Below are 23,988 nucleotides of genomic sequence, written 5' to 3'. Positions count from 1 at the left end.
GTAAAATTAAATTAAATTAAAATTAGATTAAACTAAACCATGAACCCTCTAAACAGAATTAGGGAGGAAGAAAAGGCGAGAAGGAATGGTACTGTTAGTATAGAATCAAAGTGAGATGGATGAACGAAAAGAGCGAAGCATGAATGGAGCGCGACGGAGGTTTACAGGAAAACGGACGACAAACAGCTGACGTAGAAACGAGTGCAAGGCAAAACAAGGACAACCACGAGCAGAGTGCTGACTACAGTATTCACTCCGTAAATGTTAAAAAGATCTCTACCGTAAATGTTAAAATTCTATCCCCACTACTGGGGGGATCCCCCTCGAAATCAGTCAAGAATGAAACACGATCGGTCGCCGAAACGACGAGGATCGAATATCGGTGAGACATATACTAATGCAAGCAAAGGAAAAGATTGTAACTTTCTTATTTCTTACTATTTTTTCATGAAACTTTTACTGTTGTATTTGTCTAGATTTCCTGATTAAAATGACATCAAACATGATATAATTACGTTAACAATTGCGTGTGTTATGAGTGATTAAAGTTTTTAACATAAAAGAGGACGGCGAATGGAAAAGAAAGAGAAGCAGAAGGTTGACGCGTTCGGCAAACATGAAAGACTCGTGCGTGCCTGTCTTTTAAATTCAAAAATCAAAATTCTTTATTTTTGGTTTTTCGCCAACGGAACTTTTACCATCGTATTTGTCTCGTTTTTGTGATTAAAATGACACCAAACACGATATGATTACGATCGTAATTACTTATATAACAAGCCATGGAAGTTTGGGATGTAACATTTACGGTAGAGGTGCGAATTTTTTTTTTTTTTTTTTACGTGGGGGAAATCTTCCAAAGATATCCCGCACCCTTGGGAAAGGGCACGGGGTTATGTGGGATTTTTACCCACTAAAACCCCCACGGGGGTCCTTCCCCGCCACATGCGGGGGCCCCAAGAGGGATACGAATTCCTAACATTATCCGTTGGAATTGGAGCAGTAAAAAAGAAAATCTTGCACCACACGCGGTTTTTATGCAATATGTATATTGTGTCTTAATATTTAATACAATTAACTACTAATGTAAAAAATGTATTGTTAACACTTACCTGTAATTAATGCTGTTACCTTTCTAGATATTTTCGTCTGCATCTTCCTTTTATTTCTTACTTCCTAAAAGGGTCATTTTCAATGCCTGAACTTGTAGTCGGGCTGACGGTGGCATCCGCGGTACATAATTTTCCAATGTCCCAAATAATAAATTTAATTCGTTTCTTTCTTCGGCATTTAATTTTATGCCACTGTCTTCTGGCGACTGGTCATCTTCATTACCCTTTTCTTTTGCTTCCTCTTCTGCATTATTGTCCGCCTCTTCATTGGTTTCCCTAATGTCCACATCACTTGGTTCTTCAACTGCCATTTCCAATGACAATCTTTTTTCATTTTGATGGGAACTTCGTAATAACTCTGCAACTTCCTCTGCGTTTACATTTCCTTCTGAAATGATACTGATCATGTCCTGCAGTTCCTGCATTTCCGTTCGTTCTTGTAGGATCTCTTCTTCTGGCATTTCCTCTGTTGTGTAAATCGTAATTATTTTCTTCCATGAATTTCTAATGTTGTAGCCGGTTACAGTACTCCACGCTTCATTTATTAACTGTAGACAATCTTTTATCGTATAATGGGAATAAAATGACTGTATGCCATCTTGGTTTTGTAACACAAGACGCATCAGTTGATGTCGGAAACGTCTTTTCGTTTTTTCAATAATGCCTTGATCCATTGGCTGTATTATCGACGTTGTATTTGGCGGCAAATACATTATCACAAAATTCTCATCCTCTGAGTAATTCTCTGGCATTTTATGTCCCGAACAGTTGTCAAGTAATAAAATTGTTTTTCCTAAAATCCCGTTTTCTAACTGAAAATTCCGGACGCTTGGTTTAAAATGATTATCGTACCAATCTACGAATAACTCGCGAGTCATCCAAGCATTTTTTTGGAATTTATATACAACTGGTAAATTATCCATTATATTTCTTAACGCTCTAGGTTTTTTGTATTTATTAACAACTAACGGCGTTAATTTGTGGGTCCCACTTGCATTTGCACAAAAAGCTACTGTGACTCGTTCCTTCCGCTGTTTATGTCCAGTAACTTTCTCATTTTGCGGAGCTAAGGTTTTGGTTGGCAATGCCTTCCACAATAAGCCACTTTCATCCATGTTATAAATTGTATCTGCGTTGACATCATTTTCCTCCATAAATGTTTTAAAATTGTTTCTGAATGTATTTGCTGCATCTTCATCAGCACTGGCTTCCTCACCATATATTTTTACTAATCGAATGTTGTGCCTATTCTTAAATTTTCCCAGCCACCCATTGCTGACTTTGAAATCTGATGTTGATGGCATACTTTCTTTCAGTTCTTGTGCCTTTTCCAAAAGCAGAGCATCCGTTACATAATCCCCCAGTGTTCTTCTCTCTATGAACCAGCTGTACAATTCTCGATCTATTTCGGAGTACACTGGACTTTTTACCCGTTGCCGTTTCTTCTGTCGCTTATCTTTCTCTTCAAACTCCATAATTTTTGTAGTATTCCGTTTTATTCTCCTAATAGTCATAGTGCTGACTTCATATTTTTTAGCAACTGCTGATATGGGTATTGTTTCCAAGTCCTTTAAAACGTCCAAACGTTGCTGCATATTCAGCGTGACTTTTTTAGCCGCCATATCACTTCACTTATTATGTACACTACTTATGAGCACTTCACACTATTTATAAAAAATAAACACTACTTATAAGCACTTCACACTATTTATAAAAAATAAACACTACTTATGAGCACTTCACACTATTTATAAAAAATAAACACTACTTATAAGCACTTCACACTATTTATAAAAAATAAACACTACTTATGAGCACTTCACACTATTTATAAAAAATAAATACTAATTATAGGAACTTAACACTAAGTACTTATACAAAATTAATACTATAAGATAAATATATTGTACTTCGTGCCGTCAAAGTTTAAAGTATTACCCAAATAATTTGATAATAATGTTGCTGATACTTGTATGAATCTTGTATGAATCTATGTATCTCTTCCGACTGTAAGAGCGAGCGTAAAGAGCGCGAGTAAAACTGCATTTTCCGTCGATAGAATATTCCATCGACGGTTAAAGAAACGAAAATCGGGTAACGACGTCACCGCCCGGCGTCGTCCGGTGATTGGCGAATCTTGCATTGTCCGTTACGTCGTGCGAATCGATCTCGCGACCACCTTTACGTTTTTTTTAAGGAATAAATATCTGATTTTTTCTGAATTCATTGGTGTTCTCTTAATTTTGTGTTTATACTCGGATCCTGAAGATATTACACAGATTAAGAGACACAAAAATATAATGGTTACAATTCAAATTACCAAATTATGTGCTCCGTTTGAAAATCACACTCTGGTCTTCTAAGCCTCCAGGTTTATGACATGGCCTGTGTCACTGAAGCCAAAAACTTTAAGGACTAGTGTAGCAATAAATAAATCTGCTAAAAATTACAAATTGTCACGTACCATCCTAGTGCTGGCACGCAGATGGTACGGATACTAAATTATAGGGTTCAAAAGTGACCGCTTTCTCTCGTCATGTCGTAAACCTATAGGAAACTCTAAGATATATTTTTTAAATTAATAATTAGTTGTATTAAATAAGGCACAATGTACATATTGCATAAAAATCTCGTGTGGTGCAAGATTTTCTTTTTCACTGCTCCAATTCGAACGGATAATGTTAGGAATTCGCACCTCTACCGTAAATGTTACATCCCAAACTTCCATGGCTTGTTACATAAGTAATTACGATCGTAATCATATCGTGTTTGGTGTCATTTTAATCACAAAAATGAGACAAATACGATGGTAAAAGTTCCGTTGACGAAAAACCAAAAATAAAGAATTTTAATTTTTTAATTTAAAAAACAGAACACGCACGAGTCTTTCACGTTTGCCGAACGCTCGAAACTCTATCCCTCCTTGTCTTCTGTATCGCTGTCTCTTTCTACGTTCGGCACACTACAAAGAATGTAGGACCTCTACCGTAAATGTTACAAAGGAGACCGGCAAAAGTAACATTTACGGAGTGAATACTGTACCTGCAAGGACAAAACAAAGGTAATAAAGTAATAAATTAACTCGACTGCGCCCAAGGCGCGGAATAAAACCGCGGGAAGCGATACTGATCAACGGCAATCAAACAAGATGAAACTAAACTGAATCAAAATTCCAACAAAGACTTTGACCCTGACCATGATCAAACACGAACGGCGCCCGGAACGACAATTTCGCACACTATCGCACAAAACGCGCCTGGCTCCCAACTATGCATCAACTGGACAATAACACCGATATAGGACGAAATCCAAACCGAAATCAAGCAGATACGAAACTCAATGAATCTCTGGTAGGAATCCCAACTTCGAGGTAGCCCCTTAATACCGAAGCATCCTACACCGACTACAGATATAGCCGGAAACTGATTTAGAGTAAACTAACTCCCAAGAAATCACACAGAGACATAATACGCAAATACTCTTTACATACACTTTACACCGCGAAATCCCGAAACCCGCAATCAAATAATCTAGCGATAATCTAGCGGCAATCTAGCGATAATGAGAAGGGCATGCAGCCACACACCCCATACACTTCCATCAGACGCAACACCAAAGGTACTAAAAAACTCTGAAAATAGCAAATAACAAATAAAATAGCAAACAAAAACGGGAGACAGTAAGAGAGATAAGAAAGACGCGAACAGTCCCAGACAAGCTCCTTCTCTTACTCTATTGGCGGGTTAAGCTTACAAGGAAACATATCGAACCGCGACACACCGATTTTAATGAAACTTATGTGAAAGATAGTTCTCAAAAAAATATTTGACACGTATTTTTTTTGTCGGCAATCGTGCATATTGAAGGGGTTAAAATAGCCCCAAAATTAAGGGCTGAAATCATATTTTTGGGAATATCTCCGGAATTAAAGGAGATAATTGGATGCTTTCTTTTGTAAAATGTTGATCTTTAAATAGGGAATTTTTGTGCGTAAAAAAATTTCAATAAACTTTATTTGTTTAAATAATATTTTGAAAATTTATCATTTTTGTTTAAATTTTTATACTAAATGTTGATTTATTTTTTTGCAACGTTGTGTGTCTAAAGTATGGACTAAAATAGAGGATACGTGTTTTTAGAATTTGTTGTTTGTAGCAATGTTTATTAGATATATAATTTGAAATCACCTCCTGTGAAGAGGGGCAATTAGCATTTTTATTAAAAATATCATTATTTTTACAATCTTTTACGATATTTCAGACATTTTATACCTCTTCATATGCCGTTAATTGATTTCTGAATAATTATTGTAAGCGTCGCAGGTATGAGCGTGACGCGTTTATAATCACCGTCGCAAGGAACACAGGTTTTTATGGACAATACTGCTTTTACACTTTTACAGGCGTAAAGTCTTCAATCTAAATAAAATATTTAGAACTTTTGGAAACATTGGGATTTTTTAAGAAACTGAGGAAATAGAATTAAATTAAATTATTTTTTAACAACATTGGAAATCTAATTGAATTTTGACCCTGCTCTGGATCTTGAAGTCAATGACAAGCCCGGCCTAATTGAAGTGTCAGGTCACCTTTTAAACCAGATATAAATGTTTTAATTTTTCCAAAATTCTAAAAGCCCGAATTCTGGAATCTCATATTTGTCATGAACTGGCTATAATCTTGCCTTTAATTTCTTTTCCAACTTTGAGCGTGACTCTGCCGGGATTCGACCTTGACGTAACTCTAAGACTGATTCGGATATCGAGTATGCCCCAACCTTAGTCTTTTGATGTAACATCGATGCTGGGCTTTTGATTCTGATATCGACCCTGATGCTGACTTAATCACGATTTAAATCCGATTCTCACCTACCTTTTGATCTTCAATCTGATGTCCGATTTCAATGTTAACCTTGGGCATGTTTTTGATTTTGTCCTAAATTCAAATCATAGCTCTGACCATTACTTCGACACGAAATTCACTTCGAATATGAATTACATGACAACCCTGGTTTTAACCCTAAATTTCGAAACTTCCTTTAATATAAATTTAAATTCAAATTCTAAAATTTTACAAATCCTAAAATTTGAAATTTGAACGTTGGTTGTGATCCTGGTTTTGATCCCAAGCTAGAATCGTGGGTTTGACTGTGACAGTGATTTTGACCTTGAGTTTGATCTAAAATTAACTGAAATTCTAATTCAAAATTTAAATAAAATTTTGACCCCATTTTGGATCTTGACGTCAATGACGAGACCGACTTATTTGACATTTCAGATCATTTTTTGAATTAAATTTAAAAGTTTAGAAAATTTTACCAAATTTCTAAAATCCCTAAATTTTTGAATCACATATTGGTCATGAATCGGCTATAATGTTGCCCTTAATCTCGACTCTGATTTTGATCATGATTCTGATGTCGTTAATCACGATTTAAATCCGATTCTCACTTAGATTCTGATACTGATCCGGTTTCTGACTTTGATAATGGCTCTGTCCTTGACCCTGATTTTAACTCAAATTCCCGTATTTTACTTTGAGGGAGACTTCCATGACGATCGTGGTTTTAACCCTAATTTTAAAACTTCCCTCGAATTAACCTAGAATTCTGAGATCTTTCCAAGCCCTCTAAAAAATTTCAATTTAAAAATTTCGATTGTAAATGTGGCCTAAATCACAATTTAATTTTTAGTACTGATTGTAATGTGATTTTGATTCTGATCCAAACTTCAATTAAAATTCTAATCCTGACCCTTATTTTGGTTTCAATGCCAATTTTGGTTCTCATTGAAATTTCAGATCACCTACCGAATCAATATCAAATTCTTGAAATTTGCTCAAATCTAAAATTCTTATTGTAGCGGCTAGTCATAAATTTGTAAACTTGCAAATAGCATCGAACGTGCAAACGACTAGCACTTATGACATGGACGACAGGGGAACTGTTTTTGAGAAAGGCATTTTAGAATTTTTAGTGAAAGCATGATCGTATTTAGAATTTCGCTAATGGCCTCAATAGTAAAACGCTTAGTGTTATAAACCCTGGGTTTCCCTAAAGGTCTTCATCGAGAGGTCAAGCAACCATCGGCTGGTCGCGTAGCTGACCTAAGGTCCAGCGAAATTCCGCTGCGTGGCCACCTTCGCCGGCCATCGCTATCCCCATCCAATCGTACCCCCGCTTTAAGGAAGCGTACTACATAAGATTTCTGTATAATTAGTTAACTCCACCTTGTCGGGGGTTAGCCTAAAACACCATGTAGGTATTAAAAGAAGAAGCTCGATTGCAAGAGATTCAGATATAGAGTCAGAAAAAATCTTGCAAGTTTCTAAAAGAGATAACGACGTGCGTTCCCAATACAGATACACAGAAAACGCAACTCACTCTGTTAGTAATTTATTTGCCATATACACATCCCTAAATTACATTCTGAAATTTATATTGTATCACAACCCTAACCTGACTACAGTCTTGACCTTAATTTTGATCTGATTTTGATCATGACTTTGTTTGGAGTTTGACTTTGACTTAACTTTGAAGCTAATTCGGATCTTGAGTATGCTCTAACTCTAACACTGTGACGCAACATCAATTCTGAACTAACATTTGATTTTGACGGCGGTTCTGAAGCTGATAGTATTACGATTTACATCTGACTCTCAATTAACACTTGATTCTGATCATGGTTTTTGACCCCGATACTGACTTTGACCTTGATTTTGACTTTGACCTAAGTTTTAACTGCAGCTCCGACTTTGAGTCTGATCCGAATCTTACTTTGATTCTCCTGATTTTAATCCTAAATTTGAAAATTCCTTTAATTTAAATTTTTAATTTCTCGAAAACCTCGCAAAACCTAAAATTTGAAATTTCAAATTCTGACTGTGATTCTGACACCAATTTCAAATCTGATTCCAAGCTGACTTTGGCTGGATGATGACTCTGACCTAAATGCTAACTATAGTTCTGACCTTGATCTCAATCCTAATCTTACTTCGATCTTAACTTCAATGTCTACCCTGGTTTAACCCTAAATTCAAGTCCCTTTTAGTGTAAATCGTAAATTTTTAATTTTTTTAATTTTTACAAACTTCAATTCATAAATTCTAAATGTAAATCTTTGATCGTGACTCTGACTTTAACCCCAAACTTAATTTCGATTTGACCTAATTCTGATTTGTCTTGATTCTGCACCTCATTTGATTTTAACTCAAATTTTGATCCTAAATATGTTTGATTCTGACTCCAATGCCAATTCTTGTTTTAATTCTATTGGCCTAACGTCTTCAAAACTTAAACTCTGAATTCTTGAAGGTTTTCAAGTCTTAAATTTTCAGGATTTAAAATTCCTAATTATGATCCTGATTCTAAAATTAAATTTAAATTTTAACATTGAGTCTGAATATGATTTTAACCTTAATTTAACGATGATTCTGATTTTGACTTCGATTATGCTCTGATTTTGGTACTAATTGGTTCTACTTAAATCTTGATGCAGACGTAAATCTCAATCACGGTTTTGGCTACGGCTCCTAATTGTAAATTGATATAACGCAACCCTAATTATAAAATTCCACATATGACTATGATTTATTATGGCATCGGTTTTAACACCAAATCAACCCAGATTCGAGCGTAACCCTACACTTTGACTTACAGGTGTAATAGGTCAGGGTCCGAGTACATATAAAGAAAAACTGAAGAAAACACTAATTAATTGGAACCATAAAAAAATTTATTTCTTTAACACATAAATCGCATCTACTCGCTACCATACGACGCTAAGGATGAACGACGACTCTCACGATTGTTGGAAGTCGTCGGGCGGCGACGTCGTTGCCCGATTTTCTTTTCTTTTAACGGTCACTCAACTCTGAAATATACCATCGACTAGAATATTATTCGTTATGCGAAAGCAATAAAAGATAAAAGAATTTAAATGTGACCCATTGAGCCACAAATTATCCTGCTTAGAAGAGACTGGATCATTTTACCGATTGGAATTATTTCCAACCATTCGATAGCTGATGTCAATCAACTGTTAACATGGAAAACATGGAATCAATGAACTCTCGACACGATTACTTTCACTTTTCGCTTTAACGCCTTGAGCGACAAATTTATAAACACGCATGAAAGTTGTTAAAAATGGTAATTAATTGTAATTTTATTCTCAACAAAGATATTCGATTACTCTGACAATATTCAATTATTTTTTTATACATATAACTTATAGTGTTTAATAATACCATTTATCATTATATAATTAAAATTGTTCTTTATGACATTATTGGTTAACTGAAATAAATATATGATATTATCCGAATACAGGTGGTATGGCGATAAATATGTTAAAACTGTTTGGTATGATGGCTTCAAAAGGAGCTGATTTTTCTAATTATTACACTCTCTTCAATAAATATACAATATTTCTTTTTTTGTTAACCCTACACATGAATTTGTTTAAACGATTATTCTCTATATTGAATAACACTCCCTCACAAATTTTATTTGTTTCCGAATTTTGTAATCTTCGCTATATAATATTATCCCCGAAATCGAGCGATACGGGTACAAATTCGATGTGTTATTAATAACAATTCAAAAAAGAACTGACAATACTATGTAATGAAAAAGGAGACCTAAAGTTTAATGTACGTAAAAGCAGACAATGTACGCGCGTGATTTATAACTACATTCGAGCCTTTCGACAGGCATGCTACACCTCCCTCCCACCTACAAGCATACGACAAAAACGAAAGATACATTGGTTTAGCAACATATGTACATAAATTAATAAAATCATTTATAAAGTGCTGATCCGAACGTGCGACGGAATACAATACGCGAGGATTTCGTAGGTAGTTTATGATGGGTCCAGGTCTAACAATTATTTTTTAAAGACAAATTTTAGCCATCGCCAGCAATTTAGTTTACCATTTTTTTCGAACAATACCTTTAGAATTTCTAACTTTCATTTCGTCTTCAATAATTACTCTATCATAAATGGGGGTTTCCGCGAAGGGTCATCGAGGTCGGGCCTCGGTTCTTTCCTAGCGGTACATTTTAGGACAATGTGCGTGTCACCTGAAAGGAAAAACACCGGCGTTGCCGACCTTTGAGATCCTCCCTTACTCATCGGTATTTTTTCCACCCTCTTCCAAAAAAGGTGCGCTCAGGGCGCAAGAGAGGGTGGACCCAAGTCAAAGAGTATGCTGGATGAAAAATCAACGTTTTTAATGAGAATCAATCAGCATGCCTCCTTGCACTTCCGACGTTTCGAGGAAGCGAAGACGAAACATATCGTCAGAGTTAATATTAACGTCAATCCTGTCGAACGTAAAAGAGTTAAAATATAGGTCAACCGTTTTAACTAATCGACCTGTGTTTCAACTAGTTCTTAGTTACAAAGTCATTCGTTTTGGACTTAAGAATTAACAAACAGGCCATTTGTTTCTGAACTCCAATCTAAAGTCAACCGTTTTCGGACTTTAACATACGAGTCAACAAGTGCCCTCGTACGAAAATGTATTCAAACGCGCAATGTTACAACATGTTTTTCACCTTCGCGTAGTGTAATGGGAATGCGGAAGAAGCTGCCCGGCAGTATGCAGAGGAGCATCCCGGTCAAAATTTACCGTCGGCTAATTCCTTTAGACGATTAGCTGCACGGTTATATTCGAGTTGCTCATTCCAGCCTGCTCTAGAAGGTGCAGGTTGCTCGTGTCAGATCTCCACGGCACGGGCAAATGAAGTCCTCGAACAATTTGACCGGGATGGGATCCTTAGTATACGTCACCGTTTGGGGTAAGTTAAATTAATTATTATAAATATTTATGCAACAGATGATAACATCTTATTTATCTATTATTTTTTATTTAACTATCACTTTAATTTTTTTATAATAATGTAGTTTTGTGTTTTATTTTAGGATCAGTAAGTCGTCGGTTCATCGCATTCTACAAGAAAATACGCTGCACCCGTACAAATACATGTATGTTCAGGAACCCAGAAGATTACATTCGTTCGCTATGCTAGGTGGCTTGTGGGAAAGAACGAGCGGAATCCATCTTTCTTCCAATACGTTTTGTGGACAGATGAAGCCCTTTTCACTAGAGAAGGATGCTTTAATGCCCATAATTTGCATTTGTGGAACGATGAGAATCTGCATGCGATCCGTCCACGGGCAATGCAAGAGTACTGGTCCGCGAATCTTTGGGCCGGCATTTGTGGGGATTTTATTGTTGGTCTACACATTTTGCCCGACAGATTGGTCGGATTAACATATAAAATGTACTTGGAGCATGTTATACCGACTCTTTTGGAAGAAATTCCACTAGAAATTCGACAGAACATATTTCTCCAACATGATGGTACTACAGCCCATTATGCCGCAAGTGTTCAGGCTTGCCTAGATCACACCTTTCAGGACAGGTGGGTGGGAGTGGCGGCCCTGTCGCGTGGTCCCCCATGTCATCAGATATGAACCCGCTGGATTTTTTCTTTTGGGGGTTCTTGAAGGTAAAATACAAAATTTTCTTAAGAAAAAAATTAATTTCATAGTATTTTAAGCAAAATTAAATGTCATATAAATTTTTCAGAATGAGGTGTATCGACAGTCGGTTACCTGTCGGGATGAACTGGTGGTTCGCATCCATGGGGCAGTTTCAGTCATAACTTCCGTTACACTGCACAAGATGAATAGCAATATTGAGAAGCGAAATATATAAGTGAAATATATATATTGTATATGTAATATAATTTTCCTGTTTTATATTACTATTTTGTACTTTTATCAAGTAACATCTTTTTCCTTTTAATAAACTATACTTGTAGCCATTATTTATTATTACAAGGATGGTTTGCCAAGAAATCGCAGGAAATAAGGTTTTCTGGAAAATACGAAATTATTATTTAGAATTAAGCTTGCGTGGTCATGTGAAAATCTTTTACACGCTGTTGCAGCATATTTTTCTAGGAAAATATTTTTCTAGTGCAAAACGGTCAGTTATCCTGTGCGAATTTCAGAGATTTTGTAACGTAGAAACGCGAAAAATTTTTTAATTATCAAACACCAGATGGCTTGCTTTGTAAAAATGTCTTGTTAGACTTCTCGATAATTGGAAAATCTTAATATCTTACTTTCATTTGCAACTTTTTGAAAGTCCCAGCAATTCCGCAACAACAATTTTTAAGATTTTAAATGATAATAACATAAAAGCAGATTTGCTGTTTTTAAGATATTTGCTGAAACTACTGAGCTTTTAATAAAGCAGATGGCTAATTTTTTACGACCGCACGTAATTTAAGATATTAGTATACATACAATTAATGTCTTGATCCGCTATGGCAATCGTTTATAAAATTATAATCTTCCGAATTTATTAAAGAAATTACTTCAATGTGTTTATCATTTTACAGAACCGCGTTATAAGAAATGATAAATAGATTACCTTATAATGATAAAGATTTTCCCGAGTTTCAATTTTTGGATCCTAATATAGCTTTACTCGGGAAAAGTAGGTTTATCTTCCTGGACCTACAATATTTAGCAACATTCTTTCAAACTTGTGATGTCACGGCTTTAGCATATGAGTGGAGAATGTTGCCTTAAGTATTTAGTGACGCGGAAAAAATTCTTTTGGCTAAATTAGAAATTGATAATACGTGGAATAATATTTCGGAAAAAAAATATTAATGGTGATTTTTTCCAAATTGACAGAATTTAGTATATACAGTTTTGTTTCTTCCGCATTCTATATGTCGAAGCAGAGAGAATATTTTCCATCGTTACAAACGTGAAGAATAAAAAGAGAAATCGGTTGGATATTGCATGTTTAAACGCGGTTTGTAAAATACGTTCAAATTTTCATAATAATAATAATAATGTTAATTGCACGACTTTCCAAGTAGATTCAACACATTTAGAATTGAACAATTGTAAAAATTTATATTTGTCTAATAATACTCATAATGATTCAGAATAATGAAAACTTAAATCCTTTTCTTTGTTAAAACTTATTTTTTTTTGTAACACTGTTATCTTCTTTTTTCTTATTTTGTATATTAATGCATACAGTTTTAAAAATCTTCCTGTTGCTTTATAACATATTTGACTTTAATATTTTTGAGCAATTTTATTCTCTTTTTATTACACGGTGTTAACGAATAATCTACTTCTATTATAATATTATTATTATATCAATATATATTCATTTCTTTATTATTTTCTAATTTTTTTATTACACTTTAGAGGTTGTTTATCGCAATTCTTTTTCTTTCTGTGACAACATGTAGTTAGGCGTTTATACTTTTACAGCCGTAAAGTCTTCAATCCAAATAAAATATTTAGAACTTTTAGAAACATTGAGATTTTTAAGAAACTAAGAAAATAGAATTAAATTAAACTAATTTTATCAGTATTGGCCATAAAAGCCTATGTTCCTTGCGGCGGAGATTAGAATCGCGTTACGCTCACACCTGCGACACTTACAATAATTATTGAGAAATCAATTAATGGCATATGAAGAGCTATAAAAAGTCAAGAATATTGTAAAAGATTGTAAAAATAATGATATTTTTAATAAAAATGTTGATTACCCCTCTTCACAGGAGGTGATTTCATATTGTATATCTAATAAACATTGCTGCAAAAAACTAACTCCAAAAACACGTATCCTCTATTTTAGTCCATACTTTAAATACACAAAGTTGCAAAAAAATAAATCAACATTTAGTACAAAAATTTACACAAAAATTGTAAATTTTCAAAATATTATTTAAATAAAGTTTACTAAAATTTTCTTGAGCACAAAAATTCCCTATTTAAAGACCATCAATTAAAAAAAAAAACTTCTAATTATCTTCATTAATTCCCGTGATATTTCCAAAAGTATGATTTCAACCCTTTACTTTGAAGACTATTTTCACCTCTTCAGTATGAAAATATTTTTTTGCGTTCTATATGATACTCGAAGTGCATAAAAATCGGTATGTGTCGATTGAGTAATGTCCCTTGTTAAGCATGGACACCCTGTATATTGGTCTGCATGTTCAACCCCTTTCATATATTTGTTGTATTCCGCAACAGATTAAGGTTTTGTTTTTGCTCCTGACCAATGTTGCACATTCACCATTTCTGCTGAGTGTAAGAGGCAAACGAAAAATGAAAACGTTATAAAATAACGTCAGGATTTAATCATCTTCGGAACCAACTCAAACGATTACTCTTCGCGCTCGCTCCAAAAAAAACCGCATCGATGTCTAATCGAAATACATAATCAATATACCGTTATGCTCACACGTTGCATTCATTATATGGTGTCCAAAATAAAAGATGTATAATCATGTTAAATATATAAAAAATGTTTACATGAGTGAATCGTTGAAATGGTTCTTACTAATCAGTTTTTCTTTGTGTGCCAAAGTTGTAAAAAAACTTGTCCGTTTCTCGCGAATTTCGTTTCGTGTTCTTTAAATTTTGTGGTAATCCTCTATTTGATCTAATTGTTCCGCAAACTCTCGCAATATTCTGTAGCAGTAATTCGGCTGTATTGATGCTATTGTAATAATTATCCATGTAAATGAGATTATGGAGTCCCATATAACGATGTAAAATTGATAAAATTGTATCTTGTAACCTTCCTTCTGTGCCTTAATATACTTTAAAGTTGCAAATGTATCCTAATGTTACTTCACAGAGCATCCTCGCCTGAATTCCGTATTTTACTATGTAACGAGGCATATTTTTGCTTTCTTTTTTTCGCCTCGTTACGAATGGCCACCAGGTCATCGGAAGGATGCCAGCGAGTAAAAAAGAAGTAGGATTGTTTCCTCCTGTTTAATTCTTCTGTGTGCGAGCGTGTGCGTGTGTGTATGTGTGGATAGTACCTGGCAATAGGACCACCAGCCCTGACGCCAAAGACCTTAGCGGCCGCGGATCGCTGTAACCTTTTATTGATACCGTTTTTTTTTTGTTGTATTTCGCATTTCTGACTTTTTTTCTTGTATCTTTCGTTTGTACCGTGAGCCCCCGCGCCGCAAAATCCTCCTTCGCAATTGGCGAGAGCGACCTTTTTCCCGGCCATACTCTGTACCGTATGGGGCTCCATTTCGTTTCGTTTGTATGGCCTGTTTCGACCCACATTAACCCTTTCGCTTCGAGCGCCGCTTATAAGCGGCGCACACAATATGACCTGTGGATACGAGCGCCGCTTATAAGCGGCGCACACAATATGACTTGTGGGTACGAGCGTCGCTTAACAAAATTTAGCATATGTGCTTATACTATTAATCATTTCACATTAATATATTAACTTGTTTGCACATCATAATTAATTCATAATTAAAATATTGTAAATATTGTGAATATTGTAAAATACTGTAGCTTTGTAAGTTATAAATGTAAGTTATAAATGTTTATAAGTTATAAAAGTTATAATTGTACGTTATAAATGTTTTCATATCAAAGATCTAAATTATACTCATTATATTGTAGCAAAGATTGTTTTATTCAGCAAAATAGTCATTTAAGACTTAAAGAAAACGTATATACAGCAACAACGCGAACTGCACGTATTCACGGCGCGCGCTTCCGTTCAGTTGTAGTACTTCGGCGGACTGGACAGCCGAAGCGAAAGGGTTAAAGGTTTCTTTGGTCACATACTCGCGGGTCATCTATTTACTTCCTAACCCTCTTTGATTTCCGCTTCCAAACGAGCAGCCAGAAGGGCGATTTCCCCGAACGCGTGCATTTGCACTGGCGCCATGAAGTAGAAATCGTCTGTGGATGTGAGCACCGGTTCGTGGGAGGCCACTTTCCTTGGTCTCCCTCCCCCTCAGTGATCTTCTTCCCCGTTCCCCTACCGATCCGTCACAGCTATTTTTGCGGAATTATAGGCGCGGAAAAAAAATCTGTCTCGCCACATGTACGATTAATTTCGTAATGTTATTTTATTTAATTTAACAATGCTGATTTGCTACAATATGGTCTCGATATATCTCTCAAAGGGAATTAACTCTTCTCGGAGCCTTTGTTCGTGGCCGAACGCGGCTCATTTTTTTGCCGACCACACGAACTTGTTCCATCGTACACCAATAATTTTGCAAAATTCGCTCTACATGATCTTTTAAGAAAATATTCGAAGTAGCGGTTGTTAGTGTGCGCGAATGAGTCATCTGTTCAACGAAAGGCCAGGAGAGACGCGGGGCCGAAAAGTGTTCCTCTGTTCTTGCAAAAACGACTTGTACATACTTAATCAAGGCGATATGTAATAAAAAGCTTTTTTATTTTCCAACACCATGTATTATGCATTCATGCAGTGTCAATTCTTGCTTTGGTGTATATACAGTTTGGAATTTGTTTTGCACATAATTTGAAACTTCTCTAATTTTAAATAATGTAGGAATATAGTTTTAAACCGTTTGTCTTCCGTTTCTTAACTAAACTAACAACACTTTTTCAAAACGGTGGCAATCACTTCCGCATAACATTTCACACTGTTCCTTTCATAAATCATCATTCGCATTTGTAGTCATATATACAATTTCACAGTGGTTGCCAAACTATACATACATTCTACATCAAACCATGCTTAAAATACAATACACTCCCACATAAATCACTTAAAAAAGAAACACTTAAAAAAGTACACCTACAAAATTTTCCGATGTTGCAGAAAGTAATGTAATGTAATTTTCGTACGCGAATTGAGGGATGGGGGTGACACTAAGGGGTACAACTGAGGGATAGTGGTGGAACTGAGTGATAGTGGTGGAACTGAGGGATAGAGGTGGAACTGAGCGATAGTGGTGGAACTGAGGGATGGGGTGGGATGCATAGCTTCGAATCCCGGCATCGATCGTCGATCCAACAATTGCAAATTGACCATGGACAAAGTAACATCTCTGAAGAAAGTTGTCGAGGAAGTCAGTAGTTTTGCATTTAATGACACGCGTACGGTATCTTGCCAGTGTTAATTACAAATTTACAATGTGTAAATTATTTATTTCTAGATGGAAATAGTTACGAATGAGAAAACAGAAAAGAAGGAGGAGAAAAACGAAGAAGAAATAGAAATGAAGGATACAAAAGAAAAGAAGAAGGACGAGACGGAAAGGAAAGAGGATCACGAACGAAAAACGAAAAACGAAGAGAGGCGAGGATTTTCCGGGAGAAAAGTAAGTAATGTGTTTCACATTTATTTATTCCGATTTATTTCCCTACGATAAATTATGTATTTGCAAAAAAGTTATTATAACTAGCACATTGAATTGTGAAGTGTGTGTGCATTGCATCCATGTTGCTTTCCGAACGAATTCGTAAAGAAACGAAGTTGTTGACACAAAATGTGGAGAAAAAATATTTTACATTTACATTTTTCTGTTTCAGATTCGAAAAATTGTTAAACGGCTGATACGGTATGGATTACCCGGGCGGGGCGGCTGCCGCGGGCGAGGCGGCTACCGCGGACGAGGCGGCTATCACAGGCAAGACGGCTACCAGGGGCGTGGCGGCTACCAGGGGCGAGGCGGCGGAGCATCAATATATACTGAGAATTATTCTAATTATGATATATACAGTAACCGAAACTATTGAGAAATAAAAATAAATAATAATAAACTATTAATAAATAATTTACTATTTCATTTGCAGACATTATCTACCTTTCGGTCGCGATATTCTTTTCGAATCAATTGTTCACAATGTTAATGCATTGCTAACTTTTTTATCTTTAATTATTGTTTCATACAACTTTCATTATCATATTCATGACATTTTCAAAGTAAAGTTCTCGATATAAGGGTAACATTTGAAATTACGAATAAATATATTCTAATAGTAGATACTAACAGCTGTCCTTTTTTATGTTCGGTGAAACATAAATCAATGTAGGATCTATACGATGTAGGGAACAATTCAGACGTAGATAAGTTTTGTCGAATTTGCAATTTAATTAAATTAGCAAGAATAAATGTATGTATTGAAAAATCGATAATCGAATTCCTGCGTCGATCAATTACTTCTGAGATACCGCTAGGTTTTGATCAGACTTTCGTGTGTTACAAAAAAAATAAAATCTATACATTTCTTCGTTATTTTTTTTTCCGGTTTAAAATTTTTCACTCGTATAAAAATATATTGCGTTATTAAGATATTCATAAATCAGGTTTAATTAAAATATTTTAAAGAGATCCTTCCAAATTGTTTTTTTAAAATAATAAATTCAGTTAGTTCTTTCAAAAATTATTGTATTTCAGTTTCATTTTAAATATTATTACCTCTCCATATTCCATCAAGTATTACTTTTTAGTTTTTTCGGAAAACCCTTTGAATTGTATATTAATATTATTACAAAAGAAAAAAAAATGAAAAACATAACGTGGACAAAACAAAGTCCATCGAGATTCGAACCTGCGACCAAAGAGCATGTACACTGCCGCTCAAAAGTATGTGGACACTTCTTCGATTCTTTTAAATGCCCGAAAACATTGTGATATCTTTGAATTATTTGTTTATCGCGTATGTATTCCACTTCCTCCAGTGTTAGACGACATATTGTAATAATAATTTGTTAAATATCTTACCGATAGTGATGAAATATGTTTATATTTTCCTTTCGTGGTATCCTGGCTATACATATAATCATGTTTACAAATGTTTACGTTACTCTTGAGAAGGCAACAGACCTCACTTAAGCGATGCAGTCATTGCAAACTGCCAGAGAAAAGACCCACAAACTCTACGCGCGCAACGCAAAATAACACATATATTTATTTCAGAAAGTTGAATAACTAAATTGATAATTTAGTACTATTATAATAGATTACATTCATATTAATACTAGAATTTATGAACGATTTTGTTTAACAATAAAAATACATAATATTTATCCAAAATTCATGAAAATGTAAGTGTCCACATACTTTTGAGCGGCAGTGTACGTATTACGAGTCAGGACTCCTAATTTTTTTTTTAAAACCATTTTCATTCAGAACATCATATAAAAGTGGAATTTATTTTCCTTATATTGGCATATGGTTTCGTGTCAATTGTATGGTAAACGAATCCACCCGGGGTATCCCTGTTGCATCGTACAACTTTTCACACTAACATAATATTTGTAATTTTTCCATATTCTAAAACCGAATACATCTAATGGCTGTATAAATCCGGTACTATCTTTAGGAATCCGCAATATCTTTATACTTCGATTTCTGCATTACTCTGAATACTATAACAAAATTAGCAGCTTTCAGAATTATCAAATCATTTAAATGAGAAACATTTTGGTTCAAAATATTAAAAGTTAAATAGCTAAACTTATACCTTCGGCTAAAAGTTCCATTGCCTATAAAAACCTACGTGTCGTACAACGACGGCTGGTACCGCAGCGGATTTATACAGTACCTGCTCGCTGGACCTTCTCTGGCTACCGACAATAAACATGTAATATTGTCCAATTGTTGAAAATGTGGCAAATGATGGTATGAGAGGGGCTTACAATGTACGAAAACAAACCTGCACACTTTTCTCCGTAAAAAGTAGACGAAAATTATGTATGTAATAATTATTACTAAATTGCAATAAACAAAAAATTCCAGAAACACTTATCCCCCATTTCGATCCATATTTTACGTGTACAAATCTACATACAAATCGAACGGCATTTGAGGTAAAAAATTTAGAAAAGAATTCAATTTTTTAATATATTATTGAAATAAATAATTTCTCCAGAAATTTTCGTAATAAACTAAACTTCTTACTCAAAAATACACATTTTAAAAAAAAATTCACCCTCCAGTTTCCGAGATATTAAAGAAAATGTGTTTTCAATCTCCAACTTTGAGGGCTATTTTCATTTCCTCAACATGCATGTCAGCAGATATAAAAATATATGTGTGAAATAATTTTCGAAAAACTACCACGCACGTGAATTTCATTAAATTCTTGTATTTTGTCAGACATATGCGACATACAAATTTCAAAGTTACTTCAATTATGGAATATATTTTTGGCTTCCTATAATTACTTGATGAAGCACAATATAGTTTAGAAAAAGGAAACAGCAAACAAAGCACTATATATACAACTGTTGGAAATGGGTAGAGGAATAATACACAAATATTGCTATTTATGTTCAAGACTTTCTTTCCGAAGTACAAAAGGACATTTATGCTCTCTGAAAACTGTAAAATAAAAAGTAACAAGTCTTCAAGCGCTCGTAAAAAGTCTGGCATGCACACCTGGGCGAGTTTATAGCCTACGCGTATAAAACTGACCATTCAAAAGATTCACTGGCTTTTTGTGTCACGATCGTTATTCCATTTACTAAAATACTTGTAAGGGTCAGCAACTAAATTCGAGTGTATTTCCAAAAGAAATCAGAACTATGAACAATGTCAAGCACGTTTTGAAAATAATAAGTTTCCGCGTCCAAAAAGGTTACCTAGTTCGAAGGGAAAACTGAAGTATCCCGAATTTATGGCGAGCCTACCATCGCATCATAGGACCTCGTTATTGTGATGGTCGCTGCATCATGACCATGTGCGTCCAACGTGGGGCATATATCTGGCAAAAATTTGTTATGAATAAGGTACTGCTATTTGGTTCGTCATTGTTCCCGACTACGACAACGGAGACCGTCTCACCCCCTAAAATTTTGACACTTGATGAAAAAATGATAATGTCAGTTTCAGCACGATTGGATAACAGAAACCTGTGCCGCAATCGAGTTGAAGAAATTTGCACGATTTCAGGTTATCATCGAATATGTTAGTGGCCTTTTATTTTACAAGTATCAGTGAATATTTTATAATGAAAATATAATTTTTTATATATATAATTTTAGTGTTGGTGTATCATTTTCAAAAGTATACTGAAAATTACTAAATGTTACCGTTAATGTTAGTATAAATCTTATTCTGTAGTTGCTGAAGCGGTCATCTCGAATACGAAAACTAATCTCCTATTCAGTTAGCCATTAGAGATCTTATGTAAAATGAAACAAATATTTCAGTATTAAAAGAATGTATAGTAGGTGCTCTGCATGGTAGATATATAAAAAGATTCCCGGCAGTGGTGAATATTACCGAGTTTTACCTGATCAAGGGATCAGATAAGAAGTACCACTTTTTAAAAAATTTCAAAAAGCTTGGCCTAAGATTAATTTATCCAATTTTAAAACAGGTATACAAGATTCTTATGTTTATGGAAAACTCCAGGATATAGAAGAAAAAATAAATTTTTGCTTGTACCATTTTCGACCAAAGCAGCCGAGAGATAATTACAAAGAACTTTTGGAGTTGATGATAATTTTTCTTGGTAGATCTCTTCCACGAGGAAATACTTTTCATGCTCCTGGAGCGTTTCATAATGATAGGTGAATAGCTAAAGCAATTTACGTGCTAAAAATTTATTTATTCCGACAAGAATTTTTATTGGATAGTAACGAAATCATAGGGATAAGTGACATATGTATTCTTTTAGCTAATTTATACATTCAAGCCTGGATTAATGCACCAATTCCCGTAAGAGCGCCATTAGAAGATCTAAAATTCCTACAAAATCTATACTTGTATTCTACAATTGATAATAATATTTCTAGAATAGGAATACGCAATTTTTCTAATCATTTATGGTACCTTATATCCAAGAACGTGGCATTATCCTTTTTCAAAGAAATTATACCATTGGACACAGAAAGGAAAATGATTAAGGCTCTAAAAAATGATAATACGGCACATTCAGTAAAGAAACTTGTAATACTTCCGGAAAACGTACAAAATTATCTTCTACTGAATGATTAGATTCTACTGAATCTAAAAAATGGCATAACAGGTATAATATATCTACAGATTTCTCAGAAATCCAGAAATTTTACCTTTCTTGTGGTAAAATGATATTTCGTTTCAAAAAGGTCTGGAAATTGCAAGAAATTTAAAAGTAGTAAATGATACCGCTGAACGTGGTATTAAACTTATTTCTGAATATAATAATCTGTTGACCAAAAATGAAGAAGAAAAGCAATACATTTTACAAATAATTGAGAATTAGAAAAGCTTTTATCCTAATGTAAGCAAATCTACATTAACACAGAATATATATTAAACGCTACGTACAATTTAATAATAGGCTAATTTATAAGACATGACTGAAATTCCATTAAAGAACATTTTGCTTATAAGTATTTAAAAAAAATTCGTTTATAAGTGCTGATACAATCGAGATTATTGGAAAATTTATCAACTTTTGTACAAATTATACATATACAGCCCCCAGTTGCCCAGCCGTCACATTCTCCGGTAACGTAAAAGCTACGTTCATTTGTGTGTAAATGTATTGGATGTAAATATGTAAATATGTATGTGTTGTAATTGTATGTAAATGCTAGTACCACACGTGTAAAAAATTATATTTTCATTAAAAAATATTCATTGATACTATTAAAATAAAAGGTCACTAACATATTCGACGATAACCTGAAATCGTACAAGTTTCTTCAACTCGATTGCGGCACGGGTTCCTGTTATTCAATCGTGCTGAAACTTTGACATTATCATTTTTTCAACAAGTGTCAAAATTTTAAGGGGTAAGACGATGAAAAAATCGAAAACAAAAATCGAGCTCTATAGCTAAGGACCACCCTATTCACCACTAACTATTTCTAAATTTCGGTTAAACACTTATATCGTCAAAGTTATCAAGTGTCGACATTCGATATCATTCACATAAAGAGGCACTTTGCAACTGTGTTTCTCTTCACCATACGACTAGCGTTTATACATGTGAATTTTATTAAATTGTTATTTATTATATTTTCTGTTGTTGTCTCATCTTGCACTCAACTTCCCTCTTTCCTTTCCGCCTTACTCGCTCGTTGTCGTCGAATATTGTAAATTATATTTTGCTATTAATATTATATTTATTCTCTCGATACACCTCAACTGAGTTGACAGGACAAGCCTTTAATTTATCCTTCAATCTATTCCGATTTAAGGCCTGTTCTCGCTCTATTATTCTAGACTCATCGATTACGGAAGTGGACCAAATTGCCTGCGCCCAATTTTGGATCAGTGCGAGGAAGCGGACCTCAGGGCCTGCACTCGTACAAATCGAGGAGGCATTTTCATGCGATTGCCCTCGAATGGAAGGAGCACAGGTATAATTTTTATTAGTGTTATTGTAATATTATTCGAGTGTTTCCTATACTCACGGCTTGCACGTGTTTTATGATTGACTCAGGGTCAGGGTAGCCCGAGAGGCAGGCGTCCTCATAAAAGAACAAAACGCTGCGATGTCAGATACAGGACATATTTAGCACGCAAATCCAGACTTGCAAATATCCGATAAGTTTTGAAATTCAACAAGAGCAGGTCAACCAGAGGGAACCTGTTACGACAATCAATTTGGATCATTTGGAACATCCCGAAATTGTTGATTTAAACTCCGACGATCCACCTCTCCCACCTCCCATTGAAATAATAGACATAAAAGCACCTGTACAGGTCCATAATCACCATGAAATTCCAATCCACAACAAATCAAGACTTAATAAAAAGTAATTATATATCTGGTATAAGGTACCTTTATTAAGGTACCTTTAATGAATCTAAATAATTGTAAAAGATGAAATAGATAATGTTCGATTAAAACATTGTATAATACATAGAGATTAACATTTTACATTCCGCCGGTTATGAATGTAAAAACTATTGAATAGTTTATTTAATAAGACATCAACATTAACAAACAGTCCATAGCTCGAGAGTAAAGAAAAAAACTAGATAGAAAGAGAGGAAAACCGACTACATATTTCAGCATCATATTTAATGAGTTTAATTATTCAGTAGAGTTTTGCTTTAATGATGTAGAAACTATGTT

At 34.6% G+C, this 23,988-nt stretch overlaps 1 protein-coding gene and 1 long non-coding RNA gene across 11 annotated transcripts in view; both read left to right on the top strand.

The window, feature by feature from the left end:
- LOC143265851 (uncharacterized) overlaps positions 1–23,772 on the top strand; it is a 129,499-nt gene extending 105,727 nt beyond the window's left edge. For 6 of the 10 annotated variants that reach the window (XM_076540158.1, XM_076540159.1, XM_076540168.1 and 3 more), the window contains exons 3-4: positions 17,121–17,285; positions 17,497–17,741. In XM_076540158.1, coding sequence (XP_076396273.1) covers positions 17,121–17,285; positions 17,497–17,703 — 372 coding nt within the window. In that variant the 3' untranslated portion in view covers positions 17,704–17,741. Of the gene's footprint in view, positions 1–16,783; positions 16,860–16,897; positions 17,034–17,120; positions 17,286–17,496; positions 17,742–23,129; positions 23,267–23,349 lie in introns of those variants that run through there. The other 4 variants (XM_076540154.1, XM_076540153.1, XM_076540156.1 and 1 more) reach the window with 2 other exon arrangements.
- LOC143266656 (uncharacterized) lies at positions 5,325–13,128 on the top strand. The gene is made up of 3 exons (XR_013041602.1): positions 5,325–10,913; positions 11,038–11,627; positions 11,708–13,128. It is a non-coding gene; the product is annotated as an uncharacterized LOC143266656 (long non-coding RNA).
- Positions 23,773–23,988: the final 216 nt, after the last annotated feature.

The sequence above is a fragment of the Megachile rotundata genome, chromosome 2 (genome assembly GCF_050947335.1).
Source record: "Megachile rotundata isolate GNS110a chromosome 2, iyMegRotu1, whole genome shotgun sequence".
Classification (NCBI taxonomy): domain Eukaryota; kingdom Metazoa; phylum Arthropoda; class Insecta; order Hymenoptera; family Megachilidae; genus Megachile; species Megachile rotundata.
The sequence above is the reverse complement of the archived record's forward strand: the minus strand, read 5'-3'. Positions and strand labels throughout refer to the sequence as shown.